At 59.2% G+C, this 16138-nt stretch overlaps 1 protein-coding gene across 2 annotated transcripts in view; it reads right to left on the reverse strand.

The window, feature by feature from the left end:
• PAX2 (paired box 2) overlaps positions 1-3178 on the reverse strand; it is a 77487-nt gene extending 74309 nt beyond the window's left edge. Inside the window, exon 1 of one of the 2 annotated variants that reach the window (XM_081790474.1) lies at positions 3121-3178. In XM_081790474.1, the coding sequence (XP_081646600.1) occupies positions 3121-3163 (43 nt within the window). In that variant the 5' untranslated portion in view covers positions 3164-3178. The remainder of the gene's footprint in view (positions 1-3120) is intronic. The other variant, XM_081790473.1, reaches the window with a different exon arrangement.
• Between the last annotated feature and the right edge of the window lie 12960 nt (positions 3179-16138).

Raw genomic sequence — 16138 nt, forward strand, 5'->3', positions numbered from 1 at the left:
GCAAGGGGGAGTCGTTGGTGCGTGCTAGGGCTTGGAGGCAGATGATTTGGGGGGGGGGGTGTCTGGGACCGGTGGACTCAGTACAAAAGGGTTCTAAGGACAGAAAGAGGCTAAGTCCCTGCCCCTCTCCTTTTGTTCCCTACCTCTTGTATCTATTTTTAATCAGAGTTGGAGTTTTCCTACCTCTTTCCCTGTGTTTTTGTTTTTATTTTATTTTGGTTTTTGACCAGGATTTTCCCTTTCCTTTATGTTTTCTGTATTTATATATTTGGGGGCCATATTTCCCACTGGTCTCCCTAGTGTCTAAAGTTCAAAGAACGCCAGGTGGAGGAGGGAAGGCTGAAGAGGCAGGGGCCCGGAGCCTGCTGCGCTCAGAGACTGGGAGGCAGCGGAGAGCGGCCGGGCGCTCTGCTCGGTAACAGCCAGAGAACGCAGGCTGCAGGGGCTTGTCTGCCTGCCGCCTTGCGCCAGGCTTGGGACCCATTGCCTTGCCTAGGTAACATGGCTCAGGTGGCCCAGACAGGCTAAGGGCTCACCGGGGCACCCCGTGCTGCCAGCCGGAGCCAGCTCCTGTCCCTCTGACCTCTTAGACCTCGGCAGCCTCCCAGGACACCGCGAAGCAAGGGCGTTTGCTCTCCCGCCCAGGACAAGGGCGCTGGGTCTCCAACCCGACTCCAGCGCGGGCCCTCAACCTCAGAGCCCAAGTGGTCACCGGATGCCAGACCTGAGGACGCTGCGCGGCGCCCCGTTCTCCCTGGCCTACAGCAGTCTAGAAATCCTGCACCCAGAGCCATCAACCCGCAGCCGCAGTTCCTGAGCAATCCAAGCGCAGAGTTCTAGCGGCCAGCCTGACCTGACCGGCAACCTACAGCCCCTGCCCTGCTAGCCTCAGCCGACTTTCGGAGAAAGCGGGGACATCTGTGTTCCGCTCGTTTCTTTCGCGTCCCCTTCTGGGGGTGCTGAGAGCAAGGGCCGGCGAAACCCCTGGGGAGAGGCTTCTGATCTGGAGGCTGAGGGAGGCCACAACCTCTGATTTTTGCCCCTCATCCCTGCTACTCTCCCTACCTCTAGCCCCACTCCTCACCCCTCCCCTCCCTCCAAACCTCGACCATCAATAATTTAGGCCCCGGGAGAACTCGCGTTACCGGTATGAAAAGGCGGCAGCTGCGGGCAGATTAAAGATGAATAATTCAGCCTCCCCGGGCTCCGGGCCCGGCCCCTCGTCCCCAATCTAAGGGAAGGGGATGGGAAGGGGGCACGGCAGGAGTCCAGGCCAGGGGGCCGGGAGCCGCCGATGAGTCGGGCCTGGAATGCGCCACTGCCGCCGGCGTGGACTCGGGCTCCGGCTGATTGCTGGCCCGCCCGCCCGCCCGCTTGCTCGCTCGCTCGCTCCGCGGTCTCTTCCTTCCTCCGACCGCCTTCAGCTCGCCTTGCTCCCCTTTGGGTTTCCAAGTGACACCCAGTGGGCGGCCGGGACTCGGCAGATTCCCCCGCGGAATCAGCCAGAGAGAAGGGCGAGAGCAGAGGCGGCGGAGCAGGGAGGTCGGCGGGCTGGGCGAAGACGGCAGGTCGACCTGGTTCCACTCACTCCGAAAAGGAGACAGGATTTCTGGCTCAGCTCACAGAGATCCGCCGCGGCCAGAGGGCCCTGACTTGGATTAGCTGTGCTTAGAAATTCTTTAGGAAAATATATTTTATCCCAGGAGTATTTTTTAAAGCTCCCCCTGTAACGCTAATTATATGCTTATAGAAAAACACAACTCTTCCTCCTCGGCTCTCTTGTCCAGAGCACCGATCCAAGCCAGGTCTAAAAAAGTTTCCCTGTGAAAAGTTACAAACCATCCTTAATTATTAATCTACAGAGGAGGAGAAGTTTTCTATTTAGAATTCATTTATCTGGGAGAGAAAAAAAAAAAGCCTGCAAAAAACAATCTCTGAATTCTTCTCCAAGCTAAAGATATAGGACATGAATTAGATAAATTCAGATTTCATTAAAATAATTCCCTCTTTTTCTATTTTTTCATTTTTCTCCCCTTCTCTTTCTTCTGGAACATCCTTTCTGTTTTCTTTCTTTTATTTCCTTCCCCCTGTTTTTTTTTTTTTTTCTCTTTCCTTTCTCCCCAGCTTTTGCATTTGCTTGCCTTCCTTTTGTTCTTTCCCCCTCGTTTTCTCCCTCTTTGACTACCCACTGGCCAGGTCACTGGCTGGACCATTTTCACCAGGGAGTGGGAGGCCGGCAAGGAGCCTCCAGAACTGCAAGCGGAGCTTGGCTGTGCCCAGGGGCCGCCTGGCAGGCTCCTCTACTCCCATCTCTTGCTGACTTGGATTTCTCCTTGGAACCCCTCTTTGTTTTTAGAGCATCTCCCAGGGAGAGGCGGAGAAAGATGACCATCACATCCTGCCAATCTCAGACTCCCAACTCAAGGAGAAGAGAAGGGGAAGGAGAAGGGAAGGAGGTGGGAAAGAAAAGGAGAGGAAGGAAGTATTACAAACCAGCTCACAAGAAGCCCTGCCGGGGCCTGGAGGTGCTAGGAGCTGAGGGTCAGATGGGGGCACCCCACCCCCACACTCTTCTGCCTGATTGTCCTGACACTGAAGCTGCCCATGTTAGGAGTCTCCTCCTGGACAATCACACTCTAAGTTTGAGAAAGGTAGAGATGAATGGAGGGAGGAGGAGGTAGAGAGAGAGAGACAGAGAGAGAGAGAACAAACACCACAACACAAACCCCTCAAAACTGCCTGCCAATTAGTCTCCCAGCCCAGGGCAAGAGGGTGACCAGGGAGTAGGATGGCTGGAGCCAGGACCAGGGGCTGTGGATCGATGACCTAAGAAGAAGCAGGTGGAAGGAAGGAAGACAGGTGATGGGCACCAGGGAAGGTAGGAAGGCTGGTAGAGGGAGAAGTACCAGGAACATAAGGCAGAAGAGAGAAACTGGAGGCTTTGAAAACACTGGAAAATGGGGGAAAGAGGAAGAACGAAGGTGGGGGGGAGCTAGAGAAGCCAGCGTGGTCCCCAAGGTGGGACCTGAGCGCAGGGGGCCAGGGCCACGCGGGGCGGGACAGGATAGGGTTAGGACGGGAAGCCCCGAGCCGGGACAGGAGCCGGGCGCGGGTACTCACGGTGCATCGCGGAGAAGGGGTCTGCTTTGCAGTGCATATCCATGGGGAGGCAGAGGAGCGGGAGCAGCGCGGCCGCCGCCGCCGTGTCGCCTCTCAAACTCAACTTCAGGACTTGAGGAGAAAAGGGAGGGACGTTGGGGAGGCGGGGGTGGGGGAGGTGAGCGGGCGCCCGGCAGCGGCGGGGCGGGCGGGGGGCGCCGCGCTGCGCTCCCCGCGGGGACGCTTCCCGGGCGGGTCGGAGCTTGCAACCGCAGCGACCGCAACTTCCCACCGTCGGGGCGCGGGGCCGGGCGGTCAGCAGAGCGGCCCCGGGGCGGCGGGCCGGGCCGGGGGGATCTGGGGGCGCATGGCGCGCGCGGCCGCTGAGGCCAGGGCTGAGGCTGGGCGGGGGAGGCGGCTCGCTCAGCTCCCCTGGAACCCGGTCATCCAAGAGGCGGCGGTCGGAGAGGGCGAGGAGCCGAGGGGGGGGGGGCGGCCCGAGGGCGCCGGGCGGGGAGCCGGGCCGCTCCAAGTGCGGGTGAGTTGGCGAAGTTGGCAGAGAAGTAGCAATCCTCGGGATGTCCGAGCGGGCGCCTCGGAGAGGGGAGAGCGCGAGCCGGGCCCCCGCCCCCAGAAAAGGCAGGCGCGCGCCGCCGCGGCCGAAGGGCCGGGAAGGAGGGAGGGAGCTGAGCAGCGCCGGCCGCACCGGGCTGGCCCCAGGTGGGCTGCGGCTGCGAGAAGGCTCGGCCGGAGACTGGAGCCTCGGCTCCCGGTGTGTGTCTCTCTAAAAGCTGCAAAGCCCCCTCCAGACCCCCTCCCCCTCCCCGCGCTGGGAGATGGATGACTTGTCAGACAAAGGCAATAGATTCCACCACTCTGTGATTCGCCAGCGCCGGAGCCCCGAGCTTCGGCGAGGAGGGCCCCGCGCCTGTCACTCCGGTGCCGGCGAGGGGAGGGGAGGGGAGGGGGAAACGGCAGGGAGGGAGGGAGGGAGCAGCAGGCGAAGGAAGGGAGAGGGAGGCGAGCGGGCCAGGGGGAGGGGAAAGGGGAGCCCGGGATTAAAACTACACTGAGCAACGAAACTCGCCGATAAGATAAACGTTAGATAAGGAGAAAGAGCCGCCGGTCTAATGAATATTCAGGCAACGACCGAGTGCCGCGGAGCGCGCCGCTCTCGGCAGCCGGGCTCACAGTCCCAACTCACCCAGCCCTGCCATCCACCGGCCAGTGCCCGCGTGGGCCACGCGGCCCCGAGCCCGGTCCGCATCCCTAGTCTTAACCCCCCTCCTCTCAGCTCTGAGTTCCCTTCCGTTCCTTCCTGATTCTTCCTTCCTCTCTCTGGTCCTTCCCTCTCGCCTTTCCCTCCTGAGGTACCTCCCCACCCACGCACCCCCCAATCTCATTCCGGGGCAAAGTGCCCGGCAGTTTGTCCTCTTGCATCCCACGCGCGGCTGCGCGGAGGGCTCCCTCGTCCCCTTGCCCATCGGGGTCTGGGCAGCCCAGAACGCTCGGTTTCCGATGGAGCTGGAGACCTCCGGCGAGGACCCACCTGCCTCCGTGGGACCCAGCGGACGGTGGGACAGCCCCGGGACTTGGCTTCTGGACCCTCGGGTGGCCTGGGAGAAGGGCTTGGGGAGGGAGACAGTGCAGAGCGACTGGTCGCTGTCGGCAGAGGACGCGGGAGACGAGGCTTGCTCTCCCCGGCTGGGGAGAAGAGGCTGCGAACGAGGCTGAGCGCCGCCCGCCGCCAGCTTGGCGGCTCCCGAGCTAGCGCTCGGCCCGGGCCCTCTCCTGCCAGAGCCTCTGGCCCGGCCTCCGCAGCCTTCGTCCGCACCCGCTCGGTCCGCTCGTACGCACCAGGCAGGAGAAGCCCTTTGTCTCCTAACTGGTTAAGTACAGAATATCCGGGAGATCTTTATGAAATATTTTCCCTCGTCTCATAAATCATCTTGGCACTTCAGCTGATGTTTTAACTCTCTCTCCCTCCTTCGCTCCCTCCCCCCGCTTCCCTGGGTCTGCGAAAGGGCGGCTCGGGGAAGCCCGCGCTCCGCTCCCGCTGCCCGGTCTTGAGGTGCCTCTGGCCCCTGACTGCAGACCCTGGCGCCGGCGAAAGAGCCGCAGACTCGCGCCGCTGTCCCGCTGGCTGGAGCCCAGGCGGCAGCTAGGCTGGGTGCCGCACCTGCCCCACTGAGCCAGGAGGAGACTCCTCCTGGGCCTCTTACACCCGGGTTTTCCAGGGCCCCTAATCCTCGGGCCGGGATCCAGCCAGGCTCAGTCCCACAGGATTCGGAACCTCCCACTCCTTAAGAGGCTGTCTTTGGAATTCTGACATTTGCCTCACTTCCTGGATCCTCCTGAGCCTGAACCGCTTAATCCACCTGCGGAGTAACTCCTGGGAGGAAAAAAAAATCCTCCCCGCCAACCCTCTCCCTCCCAGCCCTCACTCCCTCTCCCCTTGGTCGGCGGGGCTGGTTCCCTTCCGCTGGAGGTTGAAGGCGCAGAGTCCAGCCCCGAAGGTCAGTCTCTTCCTCTCGAGACCTGCAGATGGCGCTCCCGGGTTTGCTTTGGCCTCACAACCCCACGTACACGCGCTAACTTCGTGTGGGGAGCGAAAAAAGGAAAACAGAGTTCGGGCAGCCTAAAGGAAAGGGCTCCCAGGCCTGGAAGAAAGGGGCTCTCAGGTGGTATTACCTGGTACAGCCTTGGGCTTCCTGCAGGAAGGTAATTAACCAAGAATTGGGGTGTAGGGAGAGGCACAGAGGAAGGATCCTTGCTGAGGGGAGTTGACAACTAAGGGAACCTTTTGCCCCAGGTCTCCTTACGTTGGTTCAGGAAGTTAAGTCCCGGGGAGTCTGAACTATTGCAGGAATAAAACTGTGGGCAGAACCCCGCCTCCCCCCCCCACTAGGCACAAAGACACACAGATTTTTCTAGAACCAGCTAGACATATCCCTATGTTACACACACTATGAAGAAGTGTGGATGCAGACAACAGGCATTTTCACGTATTGGTCAAGAGGGATTTTACGTTTTGTGAAAGGAGACTTACAAGGACTTAATGCACAAAGCGTGCAGGAAGCTATAGTCACACATCTATCTTTCCCAAATGCCCCCTGAGGAGTAAAGACCCTTCCATGATAGTCCAATTCCCAGGCAACCTCTGAGGCTCCAGAATCGCTCCCACCCCACCCCACCCCCAATTCCTGGGACCCTTTCCACAGCACTACACCAGCTCGACACTCACCCTCCCACCAAGCCAGCCCCTGGCAGCTTCTTCCTCAGCTCCAGCCCATTCCTGGGTCTAGAAAGTTAAAGAGCAATGATCCCTGATGGTTAGAAACCCTTTTAGCCAAGACTCTGCCTTCTTCTATTGCTCCGGGGCTGGACTACAGATTTCTCTCCAGGCACTCGCCTCTCCCTCTGATGCTCCCTTTCCTGTTCTTCCCTTTCTTCTATAGAGTCTAGTAGAGGAGAAAAAAGCAAGAAAGGGAAAAAGGGAAGAAGAAAGTAGAGGAAAGAGGAAAAGAAAGAGAAAAAAAGAAAACAACCCAACCCCAAACACAACCCGGGCTCCGACCTGTCAGGGTTGGTTGCTTTTCCCGTCTGCCTCTAAATGAACCTTTTCTCTCTGGTGTTTTCAAAGCGGCCTTTCCACCCCCCAACCTAGGGGCATTTACACTTCAAACAAGGCGCCCGCCTCCCTGCGGAAATTTAAAGGCAAATAAACTTTTGGGGAGTTGCTCTGATACCCATCTCGGGATTTGCTTCATTAGCCGCCTCTGTGCATCTGATCTGCCCAATAAATCTTCCTTGTGGATCTCTGTTCCTTCTCCTTCTCCGCTCCCTTCCCAGCCTGGCTCTCGGGGTGCCCCAGCCCTTGCCTCCTTCCCGACTGCTGAGCTGCAGCTGGCCTGACTCTCCCACTGTCCGGGGCAGAGCAGGGCGGGGGGGGGGGGTGGGGGGGGGGGTGGTGGGGTGGGGGGGGTGGGGGTGGGTACGGGGTAGGTGTGGGATACTAGGATACGTGTGGGATACGTTGAGTTCTTCCTCCACCCCCACCCCACACCCCAAGTGTACACCCGCACAGGCATCCCAAGCCAAGCTAAGCACGACTAGCACTTCGAGCTACGAAATGCGTTTCTGGGTAGATTGTGCACGGAGTGAAGTGCTCATATACACCCTGTCTGCTGCTCCCACTTGCACCCCCTCTCTTCTCCACCCTTCGCCTCCTTTTCCGGTTTCCCGGTCCCTGGCTCTGCGCTTTCTGTCCGGGTGCGGGTAGGCAGAGGCGTGGCTGCCTCTCTGCAGGCAGGGCCCTGACCCAGAGCCCAGGCCCCCGACCTCAGGCAGTTTGGAAAGGCTGCTGGGCCGTGGGGGCCTGGGGGCTTCGAAGGAGCTTCCCAGCCACGCTCCTCCCCCTTGGCCTGGACTTCTCTTCCTCCAACGACTCCTTTCACCTCCTGGGGAGCTGCAAAGGGAGCCAGGGCCGGGCCTCTGAGGGAGGGGATTAGAAATTCCGAAATTAAATGTATCTCCCTAGGAAATGCTCCCCACAGCGCGGACCAAATTAAACGCATTAAAGTTCAGGGGGGAAAAAGCTGTTTAGAACCAAGGGGGGAAACTAGTCTGAAGGGAAGAGCAGAAACGTAGGAGGGAAGAAAGGAAGGTAGCTTCGCAGCCGAGCTCCTTTCCTGAATTAGTCCCAGTTTGGGAAGTCCCACCACCACCACCACCAAAAAAGAAAAAAGCAAAGAGGAAAAAAGTTCGCTGACAATCCAAGTGCGGGACCGCCGCGGCCCACTCGCCCTCTGGGTCCCGGCGCACCCTGGGGCGCCAGCTCTCCACGACCAGATCCCGGGCCGCCGGCGCACGCACCCGGCCCCCTCTCCAGCTTGGCCGGCCCGGCTCCGGCTCGGCCCTCTCCCTTCCTCCTCCCCATTCTCTCCCCGCCCCTCCCCCTTCCTAGCCCTCTGGTCACGTTGGAGGATGGCTTTTTTTTTTTTTTTTTTTTTTTTGGAAGAGCTTCTGGTACAATATGGAGCACCATGGGCTGCAATTTCACACTCCACAGCACATTCCCCCTAAAGCTACTTTCTTTCTTTTTTTTTTTTCATCTAAGACCCCCTAATTTCTGCTTCCTCGCTCCCTCCCTGGCTCCCTCCCTCCCTCCTGCTCTCACTCTTCTTTTCCCGCTTTTGTTCCCAATATTTGGGCTCCCCGCGTGAAGCCCGGGGGGGGGGGGGGGGCAGCCTCCCGGCCGGCCCCGCCCGCTCGGTCTGTTGGTCCTGTGGAGGCCGGGCGCACGTGCTGCGCCTTTATCCTCGCCGGCCCCTCCCCCTTTAACCCGGCTGCTCCTCGCCAGAGGTCCCAGCGACCTGCCCGGCCCTTTGAGGGAAAACGACAATGCAAGCCACTTGGCCACCAAAGCGGCCTCTTAGCGGCACGGGCCTGCCAGGTGGCTGCCGCCGGTGGCCCACCCGACCGGGGAGCTGAAAAAAAAATAGTCAAACAGGACAAACTGGGCCAGTAGGTCTGCAGGGTAGGAGCAGAGGGCCCTGGGTAACAGAAAACAAGCTGGAGGGTGGGGGGCAAGAGGCCCCACAGAGGCCGGGGTACTCGCGGCTCAGACCTGCACAGAGCCTGTCCCCAGACACTCACAGACCTCTGCACAGCTAAAGGGGCTGGTGACCCCACAGCCCATGAGAAGGAGCAGCAGCCACCACATTCACAGTCCCTTTGCCTCTTGAGCCTCCTCAGTTTTCTCACCTGTAAAATAGGGACGATTACCCGTCTTGCCTACTACCTGGAGCTAGCCAATAGAAAAGCACTTTGAAAACCCAACATTTCTGTGGTAGATTAAGGAATAAGTGCCCAGCTTCCCGGAACACTTACCCCTCCACAAAGAGGGAAGGGGGGGGGGTAGCTGGGCTGCTTAGGCAGGGCAAGGGGTGGTGCTTTCCACCCAACTTCTATCCTATAAAGGTAACAAGAGGATTCCTTGCTGCCTCGCTTCCTGTGTTTCTTCCATTCAGGATTTTTTTTCCCTTCCATTGACTATACCACACCCTGTCCATGTTTATCACTCTGCTCTCTTTCCTGCTACTCCATTCCTACTTCTTCCTGCACCCTCGCGGCCCCCCTGCGTCAGCGCAGATGCTAGAGGGTCCATTAAATTCTTACCCCCTCCCCCAACAGCCAGGTTAATTGTGGCCTCAGGCGCAGTCCCCTTCGGGCCAGCCTGCCAAAATGGTTGGGAGGAGGCTGGCCCGTTCTCAGAGACCTGGGAAAGGAAATCCCGTCCAGTCCGGTTCCAAACAAAGAAAGTTGGTCCTCTCTGGACCTTCAGTCAACCTGCCAAAGCCAGAGCGGAGATGAGACGGTGGGGGAGAGGCCTGATGAAGGGGAGGCGTGGAAGGCGGGGAGAGAGGAGGGGAAGGAAATGGACATGAAAGGGGTGCTGAGGGCACAGAGAAGACACCTGTCTCTGGAAGGCCCGAAGAGGCTGGTTTGGGCGAAGCCGAGGTCCCCATCCGGCCAACTATCTCTTCCCTTCCTCCCCAAGCCCGGGTGAGAGAGTGCGAGTGAAGGCTGTGTCGGTAGCGAAGTAATGATTAACCCTCTTCTGAGCCAGGCCCTGAGCCTGCAGCTTGACCTGGCTGGGGTGGAGGGAGACAGTGCCTGCGGGCCCGCGGACCGCTCCGGCGCTACCCGCCACCGCCACCGCCACCGCGACGTAGAGGGCTGCGGAGAGAGGGGGCAGGCGGTAGCCGGGGGCAGCCGAAAGGGAGCGCAGTGCAGGGCAGGGTGGGGGAGCGCAACTGCAGATGCTGGGCAGGCCAGGGGGAGCGAAAGAGCCACAGCCAATGCACGAGGAAAGGAAGGGGCCAAACGCAGGCGAGGGCGCACGGCTCCGCAGCGTTGAGGAATAGTTGGAGAGGGGCGGGAGCACCCCGGCGGGCTGAGTTTTCCCGGAGTTGCGAGCAAGCACCAAATCTACTCTGCCGGATCCATCCGCGGCGCGCCCGCCCTCCCTTCCTCCTCTCCCAGCACGCGGTGTGGATGTGAGGAGCAGGCGGAGAACGCGCCAGAGCCGGGAGCGGGTAAGGCAGGGGGAGACCCGCCAACGAAACAAGGAAGCGAAGGGCAGGGCCGCCAAGGCGGGGGACAAGCTGCTTGGCGCCGCGGAGTGGCTGGAGACAAAGGATCGGAGCGGAGGGGAGAGGGGAAAACCGGGGAGAGAGGGGCTGGCTGAGACAGGGAGAGAACCCAGACACAGGGGTATCTCTGGGGACGGGCTGAGGTTTGTCTACTCCTGCCGCCTCCGCCCACCCCAGCCCAGAGCCGGGACGTCCGGGGGCTCACTCCCGCTTGGGTGCCTGGCCCGCGGGCCTGTGGCCTGGGTTCGGGGCGAGGGGTGTTGCTGTGGATGGGGGGGGGGGCGTGGAAGAGTGTGTGTGTGTGTGTGTGTGTGTGTGTGTGTGTGTGTGTATGTGTGTGCGCGTGCGCCCGTGTGTGTGCGCGCGCGTACAGAGGTTTAGGCAGGCAGGGGTGGGGTGGGGTGGGGTGGGGGTGGGGAGGGAGGGTCTCCGCTGCTGCAGGGTTAGACCCCCCCACCCCAGGCGGCTGCAAGCCTGCGCCCTCCACCCTCCGAGGTCCAGAGCCGTCCACTCCCCGAACTTGAAACAAAAGGGCTGCACAGAATCCCTCAGGAGCCAGGACAAGGGCTCTTTCTGGAAAAAGTGCTTTGGTTTGAGACACTAAGGGTCACGGCATCCAGGATTATTTAACTTTCTGTAACTGTTCCTAGGGAAGGAAAAAAAAAAAAAAGATGCAAAGTAAATCTTGGACAGAAAAAAGCCCGGGTCCCAGTAGTTCGCTCCGCCATGTCTGGACCGGTCGTGAGGTCTAGACCCGCGGCTAACGAACACATTGAAGAAACTGACTAATGGAGGGAGGGAGCCTCTTTCCATTTCTAAATCAATTAAGGAGAATTTCTGATGGGTCTCCTTGGGGGCTAAGCATCTCTTGGCGAGGGGATCGTGTGAGCGTGTGTGTTGTGAGGGTGCGTGGAAGGTGTGTGTGTGTGAGGGGGTTGGAGAAGGGTGTCTGGGAAAACAGCTGTGTCCCAGGCGGGGCCGAGATAGGAGCTCAGGACCCATATCCAACACCTCCCCCTCCTCTCTCTGCCCTCAGCCGAGGCTGCTCGGAGGCCAAGGCCTTCTCAGCCTCTTCCTGCGGGGCCGCCAATCAATCCTGCAGGTCAACACAGCAATTAATAACGGGGTGAGGAGGCCTGGCAAAAGAGGGCGGGGAGGCATCGGGCTGTGTCTCCCCCAGGCTCTGAGGCCCCGGCGGCAGGACCAGGGAGCGGAAGGGGTCCCGGAGGGCAGAAAGAAACCTGGGAACTCAGTGTGGGCCAGGGAGCGGGCTCAGAGCCCCAGGAGGGAGAGGCAGAGGACCAGCTAGGACAGGCCAGCGGACATCAAATAAACGTCTTATTTTTATGATTCTAGGGGTATAGGCGACGATGGCCAAAGACCACAATTAACCTTGTTACTGATTATCTCTCCTTCCCCCATACCTCGCCTTTTCCTGGTGGTTTTCGCTGTTGGGGATCTGGCTCAGCGAGACTAAATAAAACCCGCGTCCTTCGCACACCCGGCTGCGGCGGTTGCGCCAGGGCGGCAACCAGGCACGCTCGCTCGTGCGCGCCTGTGTCATTGTCATTTTGAACTAGCCGGATGAGGCCAAAGAGGGCGCCGGGGCCGTCTGGGGGACGCGGAGCCCCCGGGGAGCCGTGTCGGCCAGGCGTGCCTAAGGAAGAAATTAAGGCAGAGGAACGGGAGGGGGCGGTGAAAAGAGAAAGAAAGAGAGAGAGAGAGAGAAAGCGGCTCCGTGGGCGGAAGACTCCGAGGCTCCGTGGGGCCACCTCAAGGGGAAAGGGGGTTTCCTTCTCTCAAATACAGCCCTACCTCCTGCCCAGCTCCGCAGCTCCTCCCCACCCTTCCCCAAGCCTTGGCTGGCGGCAGTGCGACCCCCGCACTGGCCAAAGCGGGGGAAAAGGAGGGAAGGGAAAGGGGGTGCGGTGCACAGCTGGTCTGCCCGGCCCCTCTGCCACCCGTGCCAGGAGAGCGGCTACCAGGCCTGGCGCAGGTAGGCACAGGCGCCCCGGGGTAAGCGCCCTGGTCCGTTCTGGAGTGTCCCAAGCGCCCAGAAACTTGGGGTGATGGCCTGGCCAGGTGCTCAAAGATGCCCCCCCACACACACCACAGCTCTGCCTTTTCTTTTCCGAGGCGCTGTGGAGAGGGCCTGTCTGCACCCGGGGGAAGACTTGCTGGGGCTAGGAACCAGATCCACGCACCTCCGGCCTGCAAGGCAGGGAGAGCCTCCTTTGGAGCAGGAAAATGGAAAAGTGGGAGTGTCGGTAGCCTGAGCAAAGACCGGGAAAGAAGGAGGGGTCGGGGCAGGAGGTGATAGGAGGCAAAATAGAGGCAGTGGGTGAGGGAGAAGCCCTGTACTGGGGAGGAAGAAAGGGGGAGAGAGGTTTCCAGGAAGGCCCAGCCATTAGGTCTGTCCTTGGGCTGCATATTTATACGGTCGAGGGGGTGCACAGATGGGCTCTCAATTGAATTCCATCTTCAACACCATCAGAGATTGATTTTGTACTCGCTTTTAATTTTGCCATAATTAATTAGATCATTACAACTGTTTGCTATTGATCTCCCTACTTAAACCTCTGGTGCGGAGGGGTAGCCCAGGGCCCTCAAAGCCCAGGAGACCACAGTTGACCCTCCTGGGGGCCCAGGTCCCCCAGTGGGTACCAGGCTCCTAAGGGGCAATGGAGGCAGTCCAGGGACTGGGCCAAGAAGCTTAGATGAGGACCAGTGCTGAGGGAGGAAACTGGATTATCAGCTGAAAAAGCTAGAACCTGAGCTAGTGGGGGCTGGTTCAAGGGGGAGAGATTTGGGAAAGTTAAGGAGTGAGGGGAGGGAAGAGGGGCTGGAGTTGGTTGGTCCTTGACCTCTGTGGAATTATTTGGAAAACTCTTGGAAACTAATCCAACCTTCTCCCTCCCCACCAATCCAAGACTAAATCTGGGTCCCTGGCTTCCACACCCACACTATTCTAGGGCCCCTGGTGGGCAGACAGAACTGAGCTGGCAGACCTGGGCGGGGGGGGGTGGGGGGGTGAAGGAAAAAAAAAAAAAAGGAACAGCTCTCCACTCCCTTAGGCCTTTGGGTCAGATTTTAATCCCCACCTGTGGGGGGGGGGCTGCCATTCCTCCCCTTGCCCCAGGCCTCCCTTGAGTTGTTTATTGGGGGGGGGGGGTGCAGAGTCTTCTTTCCAAATGTTAGGCACGTCTACACCAGAGCTTACACTTTGGTTTATATTCAAAGACACAGGACCCTCACACACGTGCACAGAGACATGTGCACACAGCATGTCCCCATCCACTAACACATATGTACACACACCCAGGCTCCATTCCCACTAGAAACTAAGACCTTCCTTGTGCACCCAACTTGGAGGAAGTTATGCAAAATATTTATACACTGGAAAGTGGAAAGATAAAGTCATAAGGGCACAACAGAATGGAAAAGCCCGGTTCTGTAAAGAGACCAAGAGAAGTTGTAAAACTCACGTTTTCTGGATGGAAAGTTTTTAGCAGATTTAGAGGACACCCGGAGGGAGGTACCCAGGAGGTCCCACGGGTGGGAAGAGGCCGCAGAGCCCCAGTCCCCAGCGATTACGGTGCCCCCCCCCCCGCCCTCAAGCACAGAAAATAAGAGTGGGGTTCGTCCTCGGCTGGGCTGGGCCGCCCCATCTTTCTCACGCCGCCGCCCCCACCCCCGCCCCTCGCCTGTGGCGCAGACTGGCCGCTCCTCCTCGCTCTTACCTGCCCGGCCCGTGCGCTGGTCCATGCTCTGCGCGCCGCCGCTGCCGTCCGGGCCCGGGTCTCGCTCCTCCGCGGCGCCGCGGCCCCGACAGCGCGTCTCGCCCGTGCCGCCGCCTCCCCGAGATCTGGGCGCAGCCACCCAAGACCGAGCGGCTCAGATAACCCAGGCTGCCCGCCGCCTGGGCGGTGAGTCCGCCGGCGCCCGCGTTCACACAGCCGGCCGCGCCGAGGCACAGCCCCGCGCGGAGGAGCCCCCGGCTCTCCGCCCCGCGCACACGCGCGCACACGCGCCCAGGCCCGGAGCCAGCCGTCCGCAAGCCGCCGCCCGCGCCGCCGCGGGCGCCCGGAGACCGAATCCCCACCAGCCTAGCCGCCGGCACACCCTCTCACCCCACCCCCTCTTCTTCACTGTCACACTCTCCCCGGCAGCCGCGCGGCCTCGCACGCGGGGGCGTCCTCACTCGTGCACTCCCCAACTTCGTGCGGCTCCCTCCCCTCAACTCTCAGCCTCGCCCCATCCTGCTTCCCCGACCACTGGGCTCCACCGCCCACCCCCAACCCCTGTCTCAGCCTCGGTTTCCAAGATCCCTACGAAGGCATCCCAACTTTGTCGGAACACATAGTTGCTCCCTGAAGGTCCCTGTCATCCGTATATTATGGAACTGCTCACTAAATTCCTCACAAGCTCTCCTGTTCCTCCTCCTCCTCCTACTCCTTCCTCTTCCTCTTCATTTTCCTCCTCTTCCTCCTCCCTCCTTCTCCTCCTCCTCCTTCTCCTTCCTCTTCCTCTTCATTTTCCTCCTCCTCCTAATTCCCCTCCTCCTCCTCCTCCTTGTCCTTTTCCTCCCCCTCCTCTTCCTCCTCTTCTTCCTCCTCCTAGTTCTCCTCTTCTTCCCTCTCCTCTTCCTCCCTCTCCTCCTCTTAGTCCTCCCCTTCCTCTCTCTCTCCATCCCTTTCCCTTCCTCCCCCCTCCTCCTCTTCTTCCCTCTCCTCCCCCTCCTCTTCCTTCCTCTTTTCCCCTTCTTCCTCCTCCTCCTCCTTCCTTTAACTTAGAATAAAAGGAAAACGTCTTGGCTTCCGTGCCCTTAAGGAGGTGATCAGGGTCTCAGGAAAGGGAGGAAGGGAGAATGACCAGAGCCCTCCCAAGCTCCTGCCACACTCAAATAGCCACCGACTTGAGCCACACCATTCCAAAATATTCTGGTCCTCTTACCCCAAGTCTGTTGGACCCTCAGGTTGACACCATCTCCAAGCACCCATGCTTTCAGCCATGATCAAAGGCTCGCTTTAGCTTTGTCCACATCATACCCTCCCACATCTGGAGGTTACACCTCACACCTTGTCACAAAGTCTCATTCAGACCCCTCCTCCACCACTTTTCACATATGCACTCTCTTATACTTCTTACACGATTGCACACCTCTCAAGCAGTCTGTTCCTCTTTCTACCCCCATGTACCCCTTTCTTATTTACCCTGTTTTATGTGCCCAGAAACTTGCCCACCTTGGGCCTCCCACTCTCACTCAGCCTTGCTCCTATGTGCTGAGTAACGCCGAGAGGCTGACAGGGAAAGTGCTGGGTAAGCCCCTGTGTGCAGGCAGGGGTCTCCAGCTGGCCTCATCTCCTGTACACACACCTCCAGGCCCCGGGGCAGCAGGGCACCAAGGCAAAGGGCAGGGCTCAGGTCCATAGGGCCCACTAGCCCGCTTAGGTTAGGAACTGGAATTCTTCTCTGCGAGTCCCTTCCACTTCAACAAAAGTTTCTCCAGACAGATTGTGCAACCAGGGACAGGAAGCTGGGGGGTGGGGCAGAGGCAAACCTGTATCATGGCTCCTCCACTTTTAAAAATCTTCCTACAGGAACAAGAATGTCTACCCTTGTTAGGAAAGTCATGGCCAAATTATCCTGGCCAACGTTTGTGATTTTAAACATCAGACTTTGCCGGTGTGTCTTCTCTGTCTTCTTTTTAAAAGATTAAAACAGTGATTAGCTGAGAGCACAAAAACTGGATGCAAAAAAACCCACTTTTTTTTTGTTTTGCTTTTTGTTTTTGTTGTTATACACAGAACATTACCAAGAGCAAGGATGGGAGAGCAATATGCATAAATGAAACCCTAGTGTCACACATACACAAATCACAC

This window comes from Panthera onca, chromosome D2 (assembly GCF_046562875.1).
Source record: "Panthera onca isolate mPanOnc1 chromosome D2, mPanOnc1 haplotype 2, whole genome shotgun sequence".
Lineage (NCBI taxonomy): Eukaryota > Metazoa > Chordata > Mammalia > Carnivora > Felidae > Panthera > Panthera onca.